The following is a 24008-nucleotide window of genomic DNA, read 5'->3' on the forward strand; positions in this document are numbered from 1 at the left end:
TGGTATGGAAAGCACTGAAGTCTGTGGGTAAAATGAAAAGAATTATTAAAAGAATTATTAATATGTCACATAGGACAATCCACTGAAAATGGCCTATGCATCACTGATAATCTGTAAACAGAGTAAATGCTCTCATATAACAAGCCCTCAGGTGAGCTTCAGATAAATGCTATCAATTTTTCTCGTTCTGGAAGAGATAGGTATAATATTTATATGGTGTAGTTGACCTTCTTACCTACCCTTTTAACTCTGATGATACAGTTCTTCTTTCACTCAAAGTCAGTAAATACTAAGCTTTCTAGCCTTCTGCAAAAACCTGATCAAGCAGAGGCTTGCTTACAAACAGGTAAGTATGATGGTCACTTTCCACTCATCTCCCTGTCTGGGGGTTGCAACTTCTGCAGGGTCTGTTACATGCAAAGCATCTTTTGGACTATAGCAGTTTCTAACCTGATGTATTGATTTTATACCGAACTATCCTTCATTTACCTTTATTGGAGTAACTTCATGATTCAGATAGTCCTACCACATGGCAGCAAGCTACAGGTTTTCCTGAAGGGACGGAATGGATTGGTAGGGCAGGAATTGTCATCTGCCTCTTATAGTGCATGTGTTTCAAGTCAGTAATCTGAACTTTTTGAATTAGCAAGAAAATTCTCATGAGTATTGGGAAAATTTTGGATCTGTGACTTCTGTTATTTTGAAACAAGTTTATTTATAAAAAAACTTCAGGTATTTTTTGTAAAATTGCCTTGTACTGGCCCACAAATCTGTTTACATTAATATGATTAGGTTGTAAATGTAAATAGACTATTAATTTATGAAAATCTCAGGGAGTAGAATGTTTTCTTCAAAGCCTTTACTTTATTCAGAAGAACAGTTCTTAGTTCAGTTTCAGTTTTCTTAATTTTCATTCCTAATGAAAGTATAATGAATTACAGGACTTTAAAAGAGGAAAAGTAGGGAGAGTATCTCTTAAATACATGGTTTTTTGAAGGTCATCTGAAGTATTGAAAGGGAAAAGAACATTTATCACAATCTATCCCAAGATTCTACTCAGACAAGTAGAGTCAGTGTCACCTTCTGAGGTGCTCATCTGTCACCTGTAGATGACATCAGACAGATAATTATTACATGTTCTTTAAGACCTTACTGATCGCTTTGTACTTCCAAGATAAGACAAACTTCTGACAAAAGACTGTATAGGCAAAAAGTCTTTGAAAAAATAAATTTAAACAGTTGAACAAAATACTTCCATGTTTTTTCTTTTCATTTTCTTTCAATCAACTTTGATCCTTACTGCATCTAGGAAACGCCAAGAATTCAAGTCTTGCTTTTTAGCAATTTTCTTTAAAGACTTTAAAATGCTTACAGTTTCTTCCTATACAATAATGTAATTTGCTTAGAAATACAGATTATTTTTAAGGCACTGTCCTCTATTTCTGTGCAGAAGATAAATCTTGGATGTATGCTCAAGAAATTGAATGCTTCAGATAAATGTTATGGAAGATTTTTGAACAGCATGTACTTCTTTACAAAAATTGGAAATCTGTGAAATACTGAAGAATACAAATTCTGATAGTATGCTTCACTGAGTTCTCTTTACTCTCCAAAGTGTATGCAGCCTTTTACTGAAGGAGTAATAGATAAATATATGGTATGCGTTTGCAGGTTGTTCAAGTATAAACTTGAAACATGCTGCTAATAATATTCTCATAATTACTTGTCATTGATTATTCTTTTTATCTACTCTATATCTTTTTGTCATGTGCATGTCACCAGCTGCCCTCCCCCCCCCCCCAAAAGAAGAAGAAAAAAAAAATTCCAGTACATTTAGCATTAGTTGTAGCTAAACTTTCTTAAGCTTGGCCAAAACAGGCTGAGCTGCCTAGCTGGAATACCTTGATTCTTATCCGTTGTGTTAGCAGCTGTTTTGCTCAAGACATTTCTCATTTTGAAAGACTTGATGAGCCAGAACTAAGCCCTGGTTGAACACTACTGTCTGGTTGTTCCTTGGCACAGTTGCAGAATGTTCTTTATTTGCCCTCGAGCGTCCATCCCACATTCTGCTTTTCCTCACTGCAATTCTTAAACCTTTTCTTAATCTTTTTAATTTCTTTACTTATTGCATCTGAATCATGGAACTGCTTACATTTGTGGAAAGAGAGGACCAAAACACTTGTCCTAAGTAGTGTGGCTGCAAAGACCATTTGTTTAGGCCTCAGCTTTGTCCTCATTTCCAACACTGTTCCCCACCCCTTTATTGACTATTAATGAATTTAGGCTTTTCTGTGTGCTGTCCTGTTACATTGAAGAATCTCTCTCTCAAAAAAAAAAAGAAACTTCAGATCCTTCTAAAATTAAAATATACCAGCAAACTGGACCTTCTTGTATAAGGTTTTCCACAGAGAAGATTGTATTACTGTATGTTAAGTTCTAGTTTGCTGAAGACCCAGGATTACTGCTTATGCCTAGAACAAAGAAAACCAATTTATATTTTTTAAATCTTTCTGAGCTGCCACCATGGTGTGACTTAGGCCACAGAGCCTGTTTCAGATCCATGCATTATAAAAGTTCAGTATATGATGTTAATATAGTGATGGTAGTTTCTTTATTGCTTGTGTTGACATTTATAACGGAAGCCAGTCTTTAGAATGTCATGTACACTGTGTAAAACTGCAAGAAATCCCAGTCCTCGTTAGTTTCCTGATTACTTCTGGAAGGATTGTATGTAAGGCTTACCATCAGAGAAGTAAAATATGTTGCATAGTTGTTTACATGTTTAATCAATTTTGTTACAAGTTAGACTCTTTTTAATGATTAACATTCTTCTTAATTGTTCTAACTTCAAGAAGCATGTTAGTCTTACCAGGTATTCATGTTTTACTGATTTTGGAAGTTACAAACATCTGTCACTATTTTTGCAGAGAAGAATTTTCTCTTTCAATTAGTTCACAAGAGACTAAAAAGGAATTTTGACATATGTATTCTTTGATAATCCTTGAAACAGCTGTAAGTCTGAACATTTGCTCTCTTTTCCTTTCCTACTCTAATTCAGTATCTAATGCCACCAAAGCCTTGTACTCCTCTTTAAACTCAAGTGCGAGGCATCTCCTTTGGGAGAGATGCTTCAGTAGTTGTGTAATGTTATCAGTGGAATTACTTTTCAAAATAATGAATCTCATTTTCCCAAAATGTTTTCTTGGTGATATTACAGATTGATAGATATTGGTTCCTTCAGTTTTGGATTTTAAAACATTGTTGTTCTATATGAAGAATTAAATGAAACCCTGGAAATGGGATTTTTCATTTCTCTCCAGTTCGTGCTGCTGCTCTTGAAGGTGCAGTGTTACTACTGGCCTGGATTGGGCTACAAGGAAATCCCCTTGCATTACCCATACCAAACTTTCCAGTGAGCTGGAAATTAATTACTAGTAATGGTCCCATGTCCATTCCATCTCCTTATTTGTGGAAAGCCATGGACTTGAACAAACGTAAATCCCTGTTGTCCTGGTTTCGGCTGGGATAGAGTTGACTGTCTTCCTAGTAGCTGGTGCAGTGCTATGTTTTGAGTTCACTGTGAGAAGAATGTTGATAACACACTGATGTTTTCAGTTGTTGCTCAGTAGTGTTTAGACTAAGTCAAGGATTTTTCAGCTTCTCAAGCCCAGCCAGCGAGAAAGCTGGAGGGGCAACTGAAGTTGGCACAGGACACAGCCAGGGCAGCTGACCCAAACTGGCCAATGGTGTATTCCATACCATGGGACGTCACATCTAGTATATAAAATGGGGGGAGTGGGGGCGAGGGGATTGCTGCTCGGGGATTAGCTGGGTGTTGATCGGTGGGTGGTGAGCAGTTGCACTGCGCATCATTTGTATATTCCAATCCTTTTATTATTACTGCTGTCATTTATTAGTGTTATCATTATTAGTTGCTTCTTTTCTGTTCTATTAAACTGCTCTTATCTCAATCCATGAGTTTTGCTTCTTTTCCCATTTCCCCCCCCATCCCACAGGGTGGGGGGGGAGTGAGTGAGTGGCTGTGTGGTGCCTAGTTGCTGGTTGGGGTTAAACCATGACACCTGTGAATAGTTCTGAATGCTACCTCAGGAGAAGAATTGAGGCCAGAAGGCCAAGGGGAAAGGCTGGTTCATCATTCTTCATACACATACGTTCTTCATACAGCGTTGTTGCTGTAAGGCTGCACATAGGCAAGAATCAGTAGACTGCGTGAGTGTAGAGTATTTTACCAGTCCAGTGTTTGGGCATGAATTTCTGCCCCCAGAGAGTCGTAAGATGTAATAATAAACCTTGGACAGAAAGGACTGCTGTACCATGTTGGTGATGAATTAGCATGTATGTTTTGTCTTATTAAAGGATTGTATTTTTAAAAGATGTGCAGCACCTGCTATGAGCTGCAAATTGCCTTGGAAAATTAACAATGACATTTAGTAGAAGGATTAGTCAGTACCCATTTTAGTCTGATGAATAAATAGGGGGGGTTTTTTGTTGGATTTAGAGGGGTTCTCATATAGGATTGTGAGGTAGGGTAGAATTCTTGTGGTTAAATGGTCTGTGCTCAGTATAAACTATTGATGAAATCTGATTTTTCTAGGTGTTGCTGAAGGTGTTGTATCAATACAAGGAAAAGCAGTACATGGCTCCTAGAGTTCTGCAGCAAACACTGAATTATATCAATCAAGGAGTGTCACACGCAGTCACCTGGAAGAATCTGAAACCTCATATTCAAGTAAACCATTTTGGGGGTTTAATACTTGGATGACTCAGTCATACATTAGTCAGTCTGTTGTATAGTGTTTCTATCCTTGGTAGAATTCAAGTTTTAGGGACCTCTGTTATAAATTGCTGGTGGAAGGAATTTAAGCGTGTTTGGTGAAGGTTACCTTGATACATGAGCAAAGCTAGCTAATTGCTTTTTTTGCTGTCAGTCCTTTGTGCTTTAACATATTAAGGATTACAGCGTAACACAGCAACACAACAAATTTGGAGATGCTGTTAACTACTGAATTTATGACATTGAATCATCTCCACATACCATTATCCAAAGCAAATCTAATAGCTTGCGCTGTGTTGTAGCTCTGCCTTAAGTTAAAAGATCTATTTGTTGTAAGGTAGCACATAACATCCACTATGTCCAAATAGTTTTAGGATGTTACCATTTTATGTGAGAAGTGACAGGATGAACAATCTGTGAAATACAGGATGGAATACAGAGATTGATTTAGTAGTGCTAGCCTGTTTTCAACTTTTTCTTTATTGCAGGGAATTATCCAAGATGTTATTTTTCCATTGATGTGCTATACAGATGCTGATGAAGAGCTTTGGCAAGAAGATCCATATGAATATATTCGCATGAAATTTGGTGAGAATTTGAAATCTGCTCATGTTAAAATATGACTTCACACGAAGATGGGATTTTTTGTAGTTTTTTGTGAAAATAAGAGATGGCTTTAATCTTTAAAAGGGGAAAAAAACCCAAACAGTTTGTATTATCCAAACAATATAACTTCATATAGTTAACTTTTGGTTATACTGGTAGAAATGACAGATACCATATGACAGTCAGCAATGACACAGGTGTTTCTGCACTTGAAAAAGTAGCTAATTTTGACAGTTACAAAGTTTTTGTTTTAAGTCAAATTGTCCAGGTTTTGCTAAAAATAATTACATAAATTTAATGTTATTAAAAGTTTATGCTTTACAACAGCTATTATTTCAGGCCCTGGAGTTTTTACAATCTTAAGTAATTTCACATGTGGCACAGTACAGAACAGATTTACCGTAATGGTAAATGACATTATGAAGTAAGCCTAGCATTCCAGACTTTTCTAATTTCACCTCCTGTGGCTTGCTACTTTGTTGTTGGGGTTTACTATTAAGTCTATGCAGTCCTGTCAGGCTGGGGAAGAAAGAAGATACTTCATACTTCCTGAACAAATTCTTCCTTCCACTAGGACTTTTATATGGCTAGAACAAGGAATCTTGATGGGTTTGGGAGTTTCTTATCCCTCAGGTCAAAGGCAGACCTGTAAACAGTACAGATATTATACAAGGCTCTGATAATCCTCTTCTGCAGAAAAATAAGAAACTGAGCATTTTTAACTCAATTATGTATGCTAACCTGTACAGCAAATAGAATATATGTTAAAAATTGACTGCTGCGTCTGCTTCTACTGTTACAAAAGATTTATCTTAAAAATAAGGAAGACATACAATTTCAAATTAGACATGTAGAGCCAGTGATCGCAAAAAAGGTGAAACATACATATTGGGAATCTCCAACCATGTGTTACTGGTTTTTGGTCTTGGAACATCTGTAGTAAGAAAGTGTGATTAACCACCTGGAAAAAAAGGAAATTTTTTGCTCTTTTATTTCATATTAAATTATTAGGTTACATTAGGATCATGAACTGTAGTAAAGGATGAAAATTTATAGCTGTTATATGTTTACTTAATAGATGTATTTGAAGACTTCATTTCTCCAACAACTGCTGCTCAGACATTATTGTTTACATCATGTAGTAAAAGGAAAGAGGTAAACTATTCAAGCATTTTACTTCAATGTTAAGTAGATTCAGTTTATAGTCTCCATTTGCTGAAAGAACTACTAATAAGAGTTTTACTTCTCTGCTCTCTGTCATATCATAGTACACTAAAATTTATCACTTCTCTCAAATTTACTTTGCACTGGTCTAAAATCACACATTTTACTGTGATTTTTTGTATTTGCCAGTTCCCCTACGACCTATCCATCAAGAATGTTGTGTGTTTATAACAAAGACATAAAACATTACCCAATTCCAGACTTGGAGCAGATTCTTAGATTTAAACATTTCAGAGCACTGAGAATGGTACCTGAGATGATTGATTGAAATACTTTGACTAACCTTACATGTAATCTAGGTCTTGCAGAAGACGATGGGCTTTTGTTATCAGATCCTTACGGAGCCAAATGCTGACCCTCGTAAGAAAGATGGTGCTTTACATATGATCGGTTCTTTGGCTGAAATTCTTCTAAAAGTAAGCATAACAAATCTGGTGGTTCTTCTGGTTCATTTTTTTTTTTCCCCTCCTTTCCTTTCTTTCACATATACTGTCTCAGAAGAAATGAGAATAGCTCTTTGAGTTTACAAGTTTTTGAATAACTGCCAGTTGTTTTTAAAGCTGTTGAACGTAATTGTTTTGGTTTTGTTGCCAGCTTAATTACAGAAGTTTTATTAGGTTGTGTTCAAGTTCAGATTATTGTTTTAAGTTCCTTGAAGTTCTCTGCTTCTAGTAAGAATTGCTACACCTTTTCCTGTGCTACACTTAACCACGTTCCCTTTTTTTGTTGAAGAAAGGAAAAAAAAAAATCCATCCAGTGAGAGGCTGTTAATTTAATGAGACCTTTTCTGTGTGTAGAAGAGAGAAAATAAAGTGAAATTAGCAACCTTGCTCAATTAGAATGGTAGCAAAAAAGAGGCAGGGCATGGACTTGTATTTGAACCACAGCTCTGAGAAGTTTCCCTGACTACTTTTGCTTTTGATACTAGAGTAATGTATTGCCAAGCAAAGGGTTTTTATAGGAGTCAAAAAATTATAGGAAAAAAAAGTGTCACTATTTTGACTGAAAATTATAAAAGTAGGATCCAAGTTTAATTACTAATACGGGATTTCATTGTTGCTTAATGGACTTTAATAAAGGGGAAAGTTAAAAGTGAGGGTTTTGTTATGCTGTTCACACTTGTGACTTTTTTACTGGATTAGAAATGCATTTTTATATAAAGTTTTAAACTGATGTGTTTCTATTCATATTCTGACAGAAGAAGATATATAAAGATCAGATGGAATATATGTTGCAGAATCATGTGTTCCCTCTCTTCAGCAGTGAGCTGGGTTACATGAGAGCACGGGTAAGAAAGTGTAAGATTTACTATTAAGATACACCGTTCCAACTGAAGAGTTCAGGAATACTCTTTAAGTTTTTCCCTCTAACAAATGCACTCCTTTCTGCACCTTTTCTGTGATAAATTTTATGCTTATTTCAGAGATTAGTATCAGTCTTTATGTATGATTACAGATAGCTACTGTGTAGTTCTAAAATGGCTGCAGAATTGTGTGCATAGTTTTCCATCTGTGTCTGGTGGTATGGTCTATTTGTGTTTTGCATTTAGACTGTACTGCTCACACAAAACCTGTGGCCAAAGATGAACTTGAGATCATAGTACTGGTCTAGTGATGTCTGAAAGACAAGCCTCCCACTGGCCAGCCTCCACACTCTCAAACATCTTCATCTGTTAAAAAAAGTTTTACGGTATCTTTATTCAGCAGTAATTGTACTTCAGATTTAATGATTCATGTAGGTTATGGGTATACAAGTAGTTGATAATCCTGTTTGTAGGTTTCGTAACTATTAATTTCTTCAATGTCTTTTTTTCAGGCTTGTTGGGTTCTTCATTATTTTTGTGAAGTCAAATTTAAGAGTGACCAGAATCTCCAGACAGCCTTAGAACTCACAAGACGGTGTCTGATAGATGATAGGGAAATGCCTGTGAAAGTGGAGGCTGCAATAGCACTTCAAGTCCTGATCAGTAATCAAGAGAAAGGTAGCCCTCTTTTCTTAAAGCTACAACAAACTTTAATGGAATAGGTATTAATATTGCGATGTTCAGGGAAACTTGTTCTCTTCTTTCCTGATGTTAATTTACTTCTTGCAATTGTAATTTGTAATCACTTATTGTAACTTTCCAGCTGGAAAATTTTATATTTTTCATAAATGACATTATCACAACTTCATGGTACAATAAATCCAGTTTTACAGCACCTACTCATTGAATCAGAAATACAGTGGCAATATAAGCATATCTGTCTTGGCATACATTCATTCATGTTAATTTTTTATTATTTTTTTTTAAGTTGTCTTTATCCTGGCAGGCTTTACATTGCTTAGTATTCCTGAAGCTGGCATAAAAGCCCCAAAGCAAACATAAATTCTATATCAAATACTTTGGCTAATTTGACAAAAAGGCATACGTACCCGTTCCTGTTCAATCAAAATTTGCATTGATAAGTAATCTTGCATTCCGTAAAGACTGTAGAACTCTGGTTTTCATACTTCAGTTGTGATCACCTTGGTATACATTTTTATTAAAAAATATTCTGAATGTTAGTATTGCTATAATGATTTATACTACCCACATTTTTGGTATGTTAATGCCAAAGCACTAAATATTAATGAAGTATATATTGACTTTCTTATACTGATACTGTAGTTTTGTAAGAATGTCAATTCAAATATTTCCATTTGTTTTACAGCGAAAGAATATATTACTCCGTTCATTAGACCTGTAATGCAAGCTTTACTTCATATTATAAGAGAGACTGAAAATGATGATCTTACTAATGTGATTCAGAAGATGATCTGTGAATATAGTGAAGAAGTTACCCCAATTGCAGTAGAAATGACACAACATTTGGTAAGACTTTCTGGTGACTTAGGAAGATGTTTAATACGTGCAAGATTGGTATTTAAAACTAAGGTAGTTGTCCACTGATTAATGTCTGTTGTTACTCCAGTCTGCTTAAGTGCATTGATACAAGTAATTTTCTTCTACATTTAGATAGTTTTTTCTCAGAAGTGGCTTCATCGCTTGAACTAAACAGAAATTTCTAAGAATGATTGTAGAAATGTTTGAGAAATCTTTGGACGTATTTTCTCCTGGTAGTGTTGTTAATGAATTTTGGTAGCACATTTTAGGTAGTCTCTACAATGTGACTTAGGTTTTCTGTTTTAAAATGGAAAATTAAAGAGCAGATTTTCAATAAAAAACTTGGTGTGAAAATAATGTTATGTTGCATGTAATGTGAAAATAAAATGGCATCTGCAGGAGAAATTCAGAGCTTGAATGGCGATATCTAGCAAGTTGTACTAATGGTTTTAAAAGCGGAGGTCAGGTCAGTGCTTTCCTATTAAAGGCCCTTGCCTTGGAGTTACAACTAAACTGTTTGCATGTCCTCTGTGGGAATGCCTGCAAAGTGGTCCAGTCTAGTTCCGCTACCAATTAACTTGTGTCAGAAAAACTTACTCGTAGGAAATGTATTCTTTTGCATGGAAAGTAGTGTCATTTATATCTTTTTGTTCGTGAATGGATAAAGGATGACAGCTCAAATGGCTTAACATTCAAATTTTATCAGTCTTGAAAACAAACTCTGGAATGGAGTAGTCACCTTCTAATATTCATACACTTTTTCTTAGCAGAAGTCATCCTTAAATTGTGTAGAATACCAGACTTGCACCATCGTTCTTCATCTCCAAGCATGTCCTCATTAAATGATGTATTTATGGGTTGTTTTGCTATTACATGCAGGCAATGACATTTAACCAGGTGATCCAGACTGGACCAGATGAAGAGGGCAGTGATGACAAGGCAGTGACAGCAATGGGAATCTTAAATACTATTGATACACTTCTCAGTGTAGTTGAAGATCACAAGGAAGTAAGTAAAAATTACTTTAAAGCTAATATGTATTGTCCAAGACACTGAAAGCCTGTTGTAGTTCCAGTGTTCCTGACATTGTTATCTGAAAAAGTGTCCTTTTCAGCCAAAAATATCTTAAACTGGAAAACAGTGAAGTACTTATCATGCAACAAAGTTGTAACAGAGTGGGTCACATTTCTAACACAATGCTTGTAGTTATAGAGCATAAATGTTGCCACAGTATTTCTCGTAAGAATCCAGGTTCTTGTTCAAATAAGTGGAAGCAACTTGTCTGTAACAGATGGAACTGTCAGCTCATCTGGAAAAACCCATCTGATTTGATGAGGTCTGCCCTTCAAAGAAAATAGATAAAACTTCAGTTAGCTTTGAACATTGACTGCTGACTTAGTTTGCTTTCTGCAACAGAATCAATGTCTGTACGTACAGCTGTTGTGGCTATGCTAAATGGTAGGGCTTTTTAAACCTGCCTAATCTGCACCATAGAATTCTCCAGTGTGATGAAAACTTTTGTTACTTAGTTTTGTTGTACTGAATGGACTAACTTCTGTCCAGAGTACAGCTTGTTCAAAAGATGCTATTGCTGATTAAAATCCTCTTGACAAAGTCAGCTACTGTTTTTTGATAAATACATTATAGTTTTTTAGTGACTAAATAGTTCAGTAATAAATTGTACTCTTGAGGTTCTGAAGACTTTACTAAGGAAGCAGCATAATACAAATTCTGAACGCCCAAGGGCAGAAGCCAGTGCTGCCATGCAATAAACCAAGGACCAGTTTGGCTCATTTACTTGTTGCTAAAGCTGCTCGGCAAGCTTTTCATGTACTTGTTTTTGTCAGCATATTCTTGCTATCTAAATGAAAAGTTTGTGTAATGATATGCTAGTCCTGAGGAACTCAACTGTAAAATGTTGATCAGTAAACACTTATATTTAGAGACATCTCACACAGGATGCCCAGTGTTCCAAGAGGTAAGGTATTTAGCAGGTTAGTTTCAAATCCTGTTCTGTATAGCTAAGACCACAAACTCAACCCTTATTTGTCCCTATGCAAGGTAAGTGCCCTGAACAGGTGAATGACTGTTTTGTTAGCTGTTCCATGGACTAATAAATACTAATTGGGAAGAGTGTCTGAATCTGTAGACCAGCATTTAGACTGTTTGTCCACATACCATGTGAACATCCTCAGCTAGGTTTGGGAGGTGGCTTGGTATTTGTTTGGTTTTGGTTTTGTTTTGAAATTTCACTTTTCCAGAACAGCAAATACTTCCTTTAACTTCCATTGCTTACCCTTTTGATATATATAAATTTACTTAACTGTGTTTTAATGGAACTGAACTGTTGCATAGGGTTACTGTCAGGCTTTTCTTTTTAAAGGATACCGTAAAATGAGATTCTTCCAATATTCAAAGAATACTCCAAAACCAGCTTGTATTAAAAGCTATCTTACAAACCCTTAGCTAAGAGTGCTGCTTTTACACATTTAGTGGTCTAAAATGTGAGAAATTTTTAATTGCTTTTAGAAGACTATATTGTGTAAATAGAAACTGCTTTGAGTAATTTTATTTGAAAATGTGTTTAATTTCAACTCCAAAGTATTGAAAACAGTCATAAATCTCCTTTTTTCAGATTACCCAGCAGCTGGAAGGGATCTGTTTGCAAGTGATTGGAACAGTTTTGCAGCAGCATGTATTAGGTATATGTATTTCCGTTGGCTTATTTATTTAAGTGTGTGCGATTGGCATTAAATTTACCTCTATTCTGTTTGTTTTAGAGTTCTATGAGGAGATCTTTTCCTTGGCTCATAGTCTGACCTGTCAACAAGTTTCTGCACAAATGTGGCAGCTTCTTCCGCTTGTTTTTGAAGTCTTTCAGCAGGATGGCTTTGATTATTTTACTGGTAAGTAATACAAATAAATCAGAAAGCCAGATGGTTTCATATATGTGATTTCAACCATACAATGAATTGCATCTTGATTGAAATGTTAGAAGAACACTGAAGTGAGGTTACACTTGAAGTATTTTACTCTGCTGTTGCTACAACCAGACTTGTTTTGCTAAGGCATCTATGAATAGTAGATGCATGCTTATCTTGACAAACATTAAGCAAGACTGTAATTAACTTATTAATACATAGATTTCAGCCTGATTTTAACAGCTCGTCTAATAAAACATGCAAACAATATCTAACTGTGAACATTCTTTTTTTAATACAGACATGATGCCTCTCTTGCATAATTATGTTACTGTTGATACAGATACGCTTCTGTCAGACACAAAATATCTTGAAATGATCTACAGTATGTGCAAGAAGGTAAGTAGATTCCTTTGTGATAACAAAACCTGTGATCTCTGAAGTAATACACTGTTAAACTGGGTGCTTTTTTCCACAACAGCAGACTGAAACTGAAGAATTTTGATGTCTGCTCTTAAAGCTATTTAACATTCTCTGTGATTCCACAAATTATTAAGTTATTGTGGAGAAATCTAAAGAGGCTGCATCAAATTTCAGACATATGCTTTTGCTAAAAGGGAAGAATAAATCATATACAACAAAAGCGGATTAAACAGCCCAGAGTTTTGTGCATGTGTGTTTTGTGTAATACGCTTTGTGCATGGGCATGCAAAACAGGCGTATGCATATTGCAAAAGGTAGATGGTTTTTTTTCATCTGAGGTTTGTAGCCTTGCTATGGCTAGGATACCACATACCATATGTATGCTAAAGTCTTAAATCTATTAGCTAAACCAAGTGGAGTAGGGATGGAAAGTAGAGGGATAGGAATAGGAAGTTATTTTCCGAAGTTTGTGCCAAGTCAGTGATGAAAGCTGGGAGCAGAATGCAGTTGTTGTCAGTCCAGTCACTTTTGGGCAGTGTTTCTGTATTTAACTTAGCTTCTCAGCTCCTGTGTATTATAGGTAGCTGCCAACTGGGCTTTCTTTATCCAATCAATATGTAGAATACAAAGCTTTCCAGAATGTTAGCCCTATGTGTGGAAATGAATAATTCTTTATAAGATGGTGTTAATATTTTATAATCTCTAATACTAATCTGTGGGGATTTCAGTTTTCCGCTTCTGGATATCATGTGTTGTGTCTATATAAGAGCTATGATGAACTGTCAGCTGCCCTGCCCATGGTATTTCCTGAGTAATTCTTTTGAAGCTGTTTAAATATTATAGTGAATAACTCTTGACAGCCTTTATTTGAAAACAAGGTGCAACCAGGCTGACTAAACTGATTTTATAAATAAAAAAGAAATAAATATATATATTGTATATATAGATTGTATAAATAAAAAAGAAAATTAGCCTGTTATAACCTCTTAGTGATTAGTGTTTTATTAGCTGAGCACAGTGAATCTTTAACACAGAAGTTTTAGGTATTGCATGGTCTCCCACTGGATATCTGAAGTTTGTAAATACCATTTTTATGAAATTCAGTACACGAACATGTAAGAAAAATTTTTGTTACATGTAAGGAAATAAACCTTTGCAAAATGCCAGCTGATGCTTATACAGTTACTGTTGTAAGCTCCGCGTCCATAGAGTTATTGAATATTTGTATATGTAGATTAGTTTTACCTGCATTCAGCAACATTTCAGTCTCTAGTTGTGATACTGAGCCATTGCTGTAGATTTGGCTGCTTCACTGATGGATGTTTATTCTAGCATTGTAATAGAGTGGGAGAATTTATATTAGCTTTTCAAAGCAAAGCAGTATATAGAAAATACTTCTTGAAGGGATACTGTCAACATTAATTGTTATTTTTCAGGTTCTTACAGGAGTTGCTGGAGAAGATGCAGAATGTCATGCAGCAAAGCTGTTAGAAGTGATTATTCTTCAGTGTAAAGGGCGCGGCATTGATCAGGTTGGTAACAACTTTGGTTGCTATAACTAATATTTTAAAAAGATTTTATTCTCAAATATTAATTGATTATGTGTTAACATGAGTTCTCTTCTGAGAAGTTTGTGTAGTGTGACTAATAATCTTGTGTTCTACTTTAGTGCTACTCAATTAACAGCACTGCAGCGTTAGTTACTGCACGCTTTGTCTCCAGAATTTAGGACACTGCGAAACTCCAGTGTTTTCCAGAATCTGGAAGAGTACTGCTTTAGGTGCATCTTTGTTCTAGAAGTCGATTATTTATATTCTAAGTTAATTCTAGTGAATACTTCATGAAAACTATTCAGTCTGTTAAGTTAACAGCCTTGAAATAAATAAGAATGAAAATGAAGTTCCTGGAATCCCAGTTGATGTCATAGAGGAACCAGGGACTTCGTTATGCACGTATGGAAGTTGGAATTTGAGAGATGAATTTGTGTGCTTCCGCTGTGTACATGACAAGCACTGTAAATAGCTTTCTAAATGTTTTTTGCAAGCTTTTTAATATTTGTGGATATGGTCCTTGGAAACTTTAATTTTTAATTTATTTGAAAGAATATCTTCTATAGCTTTTTTTTTTTCAGTGTCACATCTCTGAAGAGACTATTCCTTTGAATAGCTGTTTTCTTGGAATGTTAGTAATATCTCTTGACTGGACTTCCTAGTGTACATATTAACTCTATTTTTCATTTTTAAAACACAAGATATAGAACCAGGAATTACATCTACTGTGCATGATGTCACAAAATCCATGTGCTCGGAGTAGATAAAATATTTTCACTTTTTCATTTCATCTTTGTTTATGACTTCTGGCAATTAAAAATTATTCCTGTTTTATGCCCTCTGTGTTTATGCGCCAGACTAGTTTTATGCCATTTCTCAGCTTTAGTGTGAAATACAGAACTACAAAATTTATTTTTGATCACTAAATTTATAATGGTTCTCACTCTTCAGTGCATACCCTTATTTGTGGAAGCTGCATTAGAGAGATTGACCAGAGAAGTGAAAACAAGTGAACTGCGAACAATGTGCCTCCAGGTTGCCATAGCTGCTTTGTATTACAATCCTCATTTACTATTAAATACATTGGAAAATCTTCGTTTTCCCAATAATGTGGAGCCTGTCACCAATCACTTCATAACACAGTGGCTTAATGACGTGGACTGTTTCTTGGGGTAAGTGTTTCTAATTTTGAAGATTATTCTCTGTGATACACCTCTGCATTATAGGCTTGTAAATCATAACAAAACTTGCAACTTTTTTACTCTGTTGTTTTGTAGACTTCATGATAGAAAGATGTGTGTGCTTGGCTTGTGTGCTCTTATTGATCTGGAGCAAATACCACAGGTTTTAAATCAAGTTGCTGGCCAGATCCTGCCAGCTTTTATCCTTTTATTTAATGGATTGAAAAGAGCATATGCCTGTCATGCAGAGCACGAAAATGACAGCGATGATGATGATGAAGCTGAAGAAGATGAGGAAACAGGTATGGAAACTGAAACATTACTGTTACTTTATATTTTTCATTTTCTCTGATGGAGATGCAGAGTTCCTTTGTGGAAATCTTCAAAGTTCCCTAATTCCAAAAATCAAAAGCTGTGGTAGAAAACATTGGACATCTTTTAATGACTTTAAAGCATATCTGACTTACTTTCCAGTCACTCTTAAAAACTTAACTTCCTAGGCTGAGTTTCTTCAAAGTCACATCAAACTAGTGTGTGGATGCTGTCATTGCTGAAAGGAATTATTACTGAGGCATGTTTCCCATTTCAGTGAGGGCTAAGAGTCAGTAGAAGGAGTTTCCAGGGATCCTTCTAATCCATTGTACCGTTTGGACTATATATTACAAGCTGTCGCAGGAGCTGCTGGTGTTTTAGCTCTGTATTGAAAATGACAGTTCTTGTGAATTCCCCTCCTCCCTGGACTAATGGCACTAGGCGAGGAGTTCAGTGAGCTTCCCCTTTCCTAGTCTGCACTGTTTTCCGTTCCATTGCCTGTTCTGCATAATCGGCCATCTTCGTGAAGAGTCGTTCTTACTATTCTTGAGATGATAAACTTTTTTTTGTGTGTGATATTTAACTCAGAGGAATTGGGGAGTGATGAAGATGACATTGATGAAGATGGTCAAGAATATCTAGAAATTCTAGCAAAACAGGCAGGTGAAGACGGAGATGATGAAGACTGGGAAGAAGATGATGCTGAAGAGACTGCTTTGGAAGGCTATTCCACAATTATTGATGATGAAGACAACCCTATTGATGAATATCAGATATTTAAAACAATTTTTCAGAGTAAGTAACTTTATTTCCTTTCCTGGCTAACAAGTTATATTTTAACTTAATTTTAGTGTATACTGTTGTAAACTAGAACCTGTTGAAAGCTTCCAAACAGGCTTTCGAATATGTGCTTTGAACAAGTTCTTTCTTTGGAAGGGGGAAGCCGTTGTTAGACTTTCAGAGCAGGGGAAGATGCTTGAATGAATTTATGGTGGGAGGGAAGAGGTCAGAAGTTGCGTTACTGTTTTTAAGTGTCTTTCATGTAACCCAAACAGACTATTATTCTGATTAAAATGGTAATGAGTTGGTAAGTTTTGAGTTAAAGAACATTTTAATGAACACTTTCCTTTTGCTTATGTTTTTTTTCTCTTGCAGCAATTCAGAATCGTAACCCTGTGTGGTACCAAGCTTTGACACAGGGCCTTAATGAAGAACAAAGGAAACAATTGCAGGACATAGCAACTCTGGCAGATCAGAGACGAGCAGCACATGGTATTTTTCCCCCTTTATACCATTAATTCCTGCTTTTGCTGTTTGAATGCTGTTTATGTGCTCAAGAAGCATAACACAGAAAAAGCCTATAATTCAAGCCTGATAATGTCTTCATCAAAGCAGAGTTGGTTTACACTCCAGAGATGCTTGAAATCTCTTAAGATTGTCAGGTCACAAAGCCTCAATGCACAAATTGTATGGCATACTGCAGGTGTAAGGAATGATAGAAATGTCTTAATGAAGTAGCCAAGTAAATAAAAGCGTATTTGTCATAATTGCTTGGATTTGAAAACAAATTATTTGATTACCTGAAGGTGGATGAACTCTAGGTATGGTGACAAACACATTAAGTGCCTGATAAATTATTTCCTGATGTGACCTAGTCCAGCTGGGATAGACAGTGATTCTATAGGTGGGAAAAGAGCAAATTGTAGTAGTAGTATCCATCTGTAAAGCTACATCATTAAGCTTGTTAAATATTTCAGATTGTTATTCTTCAATACAGGTAATACAGATTTAAAAATATAGGAAGTTGGCAGATCTTCAGTTTTCTTTTTTTGTTTTGCAAGTTTTCCCAGGTGTTTGAGAGTAAGCCAATATAGATCACTCTCTGAAGTCAGGGCTGAATTTTGAGTGATCAGTCCGGTGTCGCATATCCTGCATCCTATTTACCAATTACTACAAGATCTTTCAAAATAGAAGTTCAGAAACCTTTCAATAAAAAGATTGGTAGTAAGAATGCACATTTTATAAGTAGTTTGTGTCAGAAAACAGCCTAAATTACCTCACAAAGCTTTAAGTGTTCAGAATGATCCACTTCTAATAGTTATACAGTTTCACTGTGACCCGTCAAACACTTGACGTCATATTGATGAGATTATATACCTCTTTTGCATTTCATGAAAAATAATGTTCTTATTTTTTTCAGCTGCTTATTCGTAGAGCAAGTTAGGTTCAGATTGTGAAGTTTAACTTAACTAGATCCTTACAGGAAATTCTTGTGTACTATCGGAGCATACTGATAGTCCATTTAGGCTACCTACCACACATGCAGACATCCTGCTAGAAGGATTTGGAATATAACTACCTCTCATTAATGTAGCTAAGAAGAATTTCCATAAGCTAAGAGATTTGTCTTCTGTGCACTATGGAGCCGGGAGCGAACAAAGCAATGGTCCCCAGGTCATGTTCTCCCCCCGTCCTTCATCAGCTGTGGCAACATTTTTCTGGCCCGTTTCCAAAGAAACAGAGGCAAAATGCAGATCCTCTAGATAATGTGACCTGTCCTGTATTCCCAGAAAGAGAGAGATTGCAACTATTTTGAGGTAGGAGAAAGCTCTTAGACTAGAAATAAGACATTAATAAGAGTTGTTATCTTGAGCTGGGAATAATAGAAACCTCCTGCATTATCTAGATTGTAGTAAAGGTAGATAGAAATACACATTTCTGTAGAAGTAGGTAGACAGAAATGTATAGATGGAAATACGCATTTCTGTCTGCTCTTTACCAACCTCATCTTCAGTTGTCCATGTATTAGAGCTTGTGAAAACTGGTCTTACAGTAATCTTGGAAGGATGGAATATGCAGCTAGTAAAACGAGAAAGCTTAACTATCGCCGTTAGTTACAGTGATGGATATGTGGACCTCAGAAGCCTAAAGATCTTAAGGTTTGGTTGAAGATGAAAAGTGGTATTGGTAGTTTTCTCTCAGGATTATGTTACATGGTCTAGTAATCTATACTCTAAATTATGTGCTTGGGTGTGGCTATTTCTGCTTAAATTGTTGAATTGAGATAGGAACACTGAAAATTTAGGTACTATCTGTGTACTGCTTTTTTGTACATGTGCTCTGTTATTGATTTGACTAAAAAGCTCTATTAATGTTAATCAGAAACAATTGGGTGCCTGTTAGAAATTTTAGAAGTCCAGCATTCATTCAGGTCCTGTTTCTGAAATCTGAAAATTACATACTTGTGTCCGAAAGCTGAAGTGTGGGCTTTTTAAAATATAAATTCATTTAAGCATAGCTATGACTCAATATTGAGAAATTAAAATAAATAAATAAATAATCAGTCCATCTGTTGTTTGGGGCATTGCACATTTCCACTTTGTGAATGCTGATTACTTCCTTGGGTAACCCCAGGTTAAACCTGTATCTCTGAGAGACTCAAAATGGTCAAGTCACAAAATCTTAATCTGTCTTCCCTCCTACGCACACACTAAAATATCTTCCTTCTGTTTTTTGTTTTGTTTTAGAATCCAAAATGATTGAAAAGCATGGAGGATACAAATTCAATGCTCCAGTTGTGCCAACTTCATTTAATTTTGGAGGCCCTGCCCCAGGAATGAATTGAATTATCACTTTTCCTGCTACTGTGTGATTGTAGTGAAGAGCTTGTGTTCCTCCCAATAGTGGTTCCAGAACTGGTTCATGTTATCTACAACTCACTCTAATTGATAAATAGATTGGACAAAAGCCCCAGAGGTGGGACCTGATCATGCAACCTAATACTGGAAAGCAAACCAGAGGGTTTTTTTGAAGATAGGAAGAATCTGAATTTAAAGCTTCAAATGACACACTTTGGAAATCGGAAATCAAGAGGGGATGTCATGAAGGCAGCTTTTCTTTTTCTGAGGAAAAAAATAGGCATGGGCTGCAGGACTATTTAAAATGTCTCATTTACAGTACAAGCTAGAAGGCAGACTTAATTTTTACACCTGTGGCGGTATGAGTATTTGCCCAATTTATTTCCCTTTTCTCCCTTCCTATTGGGTGTCTATTCTTTTAATGTAAATAAGATAAGGTAATCAGATAGCCTTACTTAATCTTCATCATTTCCATTTATCAAGATTGTTCATATGTAGAATATTGGACACTTAATGTAGCACTACATAACTGATAAATCTGTAAATGAATTAGCACTTTCATATTGAAACAAGCCTGCTAGCCTATGTACAAAAATAGCAAAATGTTTGCTGTTTATAAAAAATAAAAATAAAAAATAAGGGATGTATTGGGGAAAATAATTTCAAGTTATTAATTTAAAATGAACTAGCAGTTTTGTACCTGGTGACTTTGTGGTGCAGTCACCTCTGGTTGTGACTTGAATTCGGTTATGTAAAAAGGGGTTAGTGATATTTCATTGCTGCTAAAAAAAAAAATAGCAACACCCTCTGTGTCCTTTGTTTTTCTTAAAGATCTCACTGTACAAGGTGAAATTTGGATACAAATGTGTACTGTAAGCACTGAGGAAAAAGTTACCTTCTCTAAAGCAGGTAAATAAGATGTGAAGTTCTTCGCTTAAGAGTTGATTGAAGTGTGTGGGTGAAACATCTATATATGCAATCTGTTAAAAAGACAACAATTAATTTGGCTAATCTGGGCTATGAACTATGAATGCAATTGTTTCCCCTAATTTTGCAAAATATTCTTTTTCCAGCACGTGGTAGTGCAGGTGCACTACTCTTGCATTTCATTCCCCCTCTTTTTGCACTCCCAGCATTAGTGTGTGCTGTTGTCTGCCTAATCCAGACAGTGTATTTGAAGTTTTGCCAATCTTTCATTTTTGAAGCCACAATTTTCTTCCTTCAAAGTTGCTATAGTAACTAGTATTTTAGCTGGAGAGGCAAAATACAGTTCCCTCTGGGACCACTATCAAAACCACTGTTTGAAGAAGCCAGCAGGGAGATGCTGTGAATGGGTTGGCTTAAATGCCCCCTTTTTCTTTTCTAAAAGCAAAAATCCATAGGTTTTTGATCTTGCCTTGAGATCATTGGTGTCAGGTCTTTTAAATCAAATGTTTGTTGGTTTTTTTTTTTTCTTTTGGCTGTTTTTATATAAAAATGTCACCTGCTGTTACAATTGATATTAAACAAGCTACCTTAATTTAATGTAAGCCTCCAAAATTTAAATACAGGTTAAAAATAAACTGAGTTTATATCTGTAAAAATGAAATGCACATATATATATTATGATACTCAAAATGCAGTCTTCAGAAAATTGGTTTGTGTGGTGTGTTTTTTTGCATCAGCAGGGTAGCAGGAATTCATGGTTTGGGGTTTCCTTGATGAGCTGACCAGCACCATGCTCTGCCTTCCATGTGTTGCACAACTGCTAGCGCTTCTCTGGGCAGGTATAGTGGGTTTTTTCCAGTCACTCTTCTCTGGTCTGCCTTTCTTCGGCAAATAGTTACCTGCGCGCAGAGCTAATGTGAGAGATGGAGCCAGGACTATAATGCCACTTTGCCCTAGCCGAATACCAAAGGGATACTTTAAAAGCAAATTGTGGACTTAAAAGGATGGGTATTGTACCTGATGTGAAAAAGCCTAAAAAATTAAGCCTCGAATCAGAGTATCCATTATAGTAGTGGTATGAGAACCACCGTAGTACTTTGGAATCTTTAGCTGACAGGCCAAGTACCTATAGCAGAACTGATTTTTATTTTTTTTTTTAAATGTGTAACTCATGAGCACATACAGGTGTACTCCGGCCTCAAGATAATCTCTAGACAAGGTTTTATTTTTGTAGAAAAAGGTGACAGACATAATTACAAGCATACCTTTTCCTGTGCATTCCTTGACCTTGAAAAATCCCCCGTTTGACATAATTTCTGAACATCTGCTTGTTGGGTATCTGCTTACCTTGTTATGCATCCCCAAAAAATCTAAGAGATTTAGGACAGATGAGACACTTCTGCCTCATGGCAGAAGATGTGACAGAGCAGCAGTGAGAAAGCTTTATATACAAAGCAGATGAAAAAAATGAGGGGAAAATCACCAATTTAGTGCCATTGTCATTTCTGGAACAGTTATATTTTTCAAGTCACAAGTCAAGGGAAGAATTTTATCTTGGTGTGAGGAATACAGTCTTACTTCAAGGGTGCTTTTATGTGTCGCTAGATTGGTTAGCAAGGAGCATCTTTTTTAAGAATGGATCTAGAACTTTGCTTTCCTTTGCTCCAAGAAATGTATTTATATAAATTGCAGAAAAATTTTGCATTGTTGTTGGTGGTGATAGCGCATTTTGTGATGCAATATATCAATTTCAGTGATACACTTATGTCAAATTTAAAATTGATCTTCCTCCTAGAACTTGCAATTATCCATTCCATTTTCAAGGATAATGCAACTCTAAAGGGAGAGCTGGGAAATTTAAAGCCTCTGTTTTTTCTATTATGGAAGATCTCCTTGGATTAATAAACATCTAAAGCAAATCCTTATCTTCACTTATTTCAGTGTGGTGTTTTGAATGTAGCTGTATTCTTACAGTACTTGGGAGTCCTGTTCTAGTTACGTAGCTCTAAGGTTTGTATTTTCCTCTCTAAAATACTTCTTCAAGCAGAGATGTTAGGCACAACTACAGTCCTCTTAACTGTGTTAAATGTCATATGCTATTTTTTAAAATGTTGACATACTGGGTAAATTTAATACCCTTTTTTCCTGAATCACTATCTTAAAAGAATTATTAATAGGTGTCAGCGTAGTACAGCAAAGCTCTGTACAAATCTCTTGTAGCCTAGAATTACTACTGCAAGATTCAAGAAGTCTGCAGTGGATTAAGTACAGAATACCCGACAATAAACATGCAGATGGTTTTAATTGTGCCTAGTAATTGATACCTCAAATTTTATGGGTTAAGTCTTATTTTTCTAAAGGAAATTTCTGCCTGTTGTGACTATCAGTTCTTGGAAGAGTAGAAACATCATGAAGCTTCTCAGTGATTTTATCTTTGCATGTTTCTGTCAAGTTCTCTTTCAGTCTTTCCTCATAGTACTTTTCTCTTGCTAAACATTTCCACTTCCTGGACCTGAATTTGTCCCCCTGTAACTCCCATGAGATGCTGCCAAGAAACTGTAAGCTCTCTGTACTTACACAGTTCATGCTGTAGGCAGTCATACCCCTGCTGATGGTCTCTCTCTGTGTATTCAACAGCAAGAGACACGGCTGTGTCCTTCTCTGGCATTTCAGCAGTGGGACTGATGCTCACTGATGGCTCTGAGCAGTGCAGCCGAGGGGACGGCTCCTCAGTGGGTGCTCCAGGCTCCCATGGGGGAAGCATGTGGTTCCAAAGTCAGTATTAGTGGTAGACCCAGCATTGTCTATATATGGGTTTTGATTTAACAGATGTGGCAAATTTCAGGTAATGCTGGTCCAAAGTTTGTATGCTTGTGAAGACTTTACCAGTCTTCCATGACTTGGGCTACTAATTAAGTTTTTGTCTTTGGTATATGATCAGCAGCAGGTGAACACTGCTTCTGAAAATCTGTGCAAAAATGGGCGTTTATTTTTAAAAACTTAGTTGGGAAGAGCACTACAGTTCTGCATTTCTGCTCAATCTACTATTCAAGTTTTAACCTGAATGCAGTACTAAAAAAAAAAAAAAAAGTTTATCAAAATTTGTGAAAAGCTTGCCAGGTACAAGGCGCTCAGTATTATGCTGTTACAGACTACACAAGCAAAAGATGAGTTCCTTGAGCTGGGTTTTTCTCTTACCTGTGCTCTGTGGGACCTTCTGCATACCCAGAACCAGGAATGTGGAAAAGCTTCATTTATCTGGTGGTGTAGCACTGATTATACATTACTTTGCAATCAATATGTAGTTTATTTAACTTAAAGGGTATGTCATTGGTTTGCTTATTTCTGCTTTTTATAACCAGTCTCAGGTGTTGATGCTTTAGAAATGGCAAGTGCTTCAGCCTGGGAAATCCCAAGTTGTAAGATTTGAGAGAGATGTTAAGTAATCTATTAATGTAAACAGAATTGTACTTTGGGTGTTTCACGGCTACTGTACCTCAAATCAAAGTGATGGCTGTAATTTGTATTTTGGGTGAAAGTTTCCAATTAAGAAACAGGAAGGAAAACT

General features: G+C 36.0%; 1 protein-coding gene and 1 non-coding gene across 2 annotated transcripts in view; both read left to right on the forward strand.

Annotated features, from left to right (window-relative positions):
* Nucleotides 1–22365, forward strand: part of IPO7 (importin 7) — a 38527-nt gene extending 16162 nt beyond the window's left edge. Inside the window, exons 9-25 of the mRNA XM_069803817.1 lie at nt 4616–4750; nt 5284–5383; nt 6480–6556; nt 6925–7041; nt 7824–7913; nt 8441–8606; nt 9316–9476; nt 10368–10496; nt 12124–12190; nt 12269–12394; nt 12711–12808; nt 14269–14364; nt 15334–15554; nt 15660–15865; nt 16464–16670; nt 17031–17147; nt 19403–22365. Of these exons, the coding sequence (XP_069659918.1) occupies nt 4616–4750; nt 5284–5383; nt 6480–6556; nt 6925–7041; nt 7824–7913; nt 8441–8606; nt 9316–9476; nt 10368–10496; nt 12124–12190; nt 12269–12394; nt 12711–12808; nt 14269–14364; nt 15334–15554; nt 15660–15865; nt 16464–16670; nt 17031–17147; nt 19403–19500 (2211 nt within the window). The 3' untranslated portion in view covers nt 19501–22365. The remainder of the gene's footprint in view (nt 1–4615; nt 4751–5283; nt 5384–6479; nt 6557–6924; nt 7042–7823; nt 7914–8440; nt 8607–9315; nt 9477–10367; nt 10497–12123; nt 12191–12268; nt 12395–12710; nt 12809–14268; nt 14365–15333; nt 15555–15659; nt 15866–16463; nt 16671–17030; nt 17148–19402) is intronic.
* Nucleotides 8109–8290, forward strand: LOC138689487 (small nucleolar RNA SNORA23). The gene has a single exon (XR_011328310.1). It is a non-coding gene; the product is annotated as a small nucleolar RNA SNORA23 (small nucleolar RNA).
* Nucleotides 22366–24008: the final 1643 nt, after the last annotated feature.

Source organism: Haliaeetus albicilla, chromosome 16 (genome assembly GCF_947461875.1).
Source record: "Haliaeetus albicilla chromosome 16, bHalAlb1.1, whole genome shotgun sequence".
Taxonomy (NCBI): Eukaryota; Metazoa; Chordata; class Aves; order Accipitriformes; family Accipitridae; genus Haliaeetus; species Haliaeetus albicilla.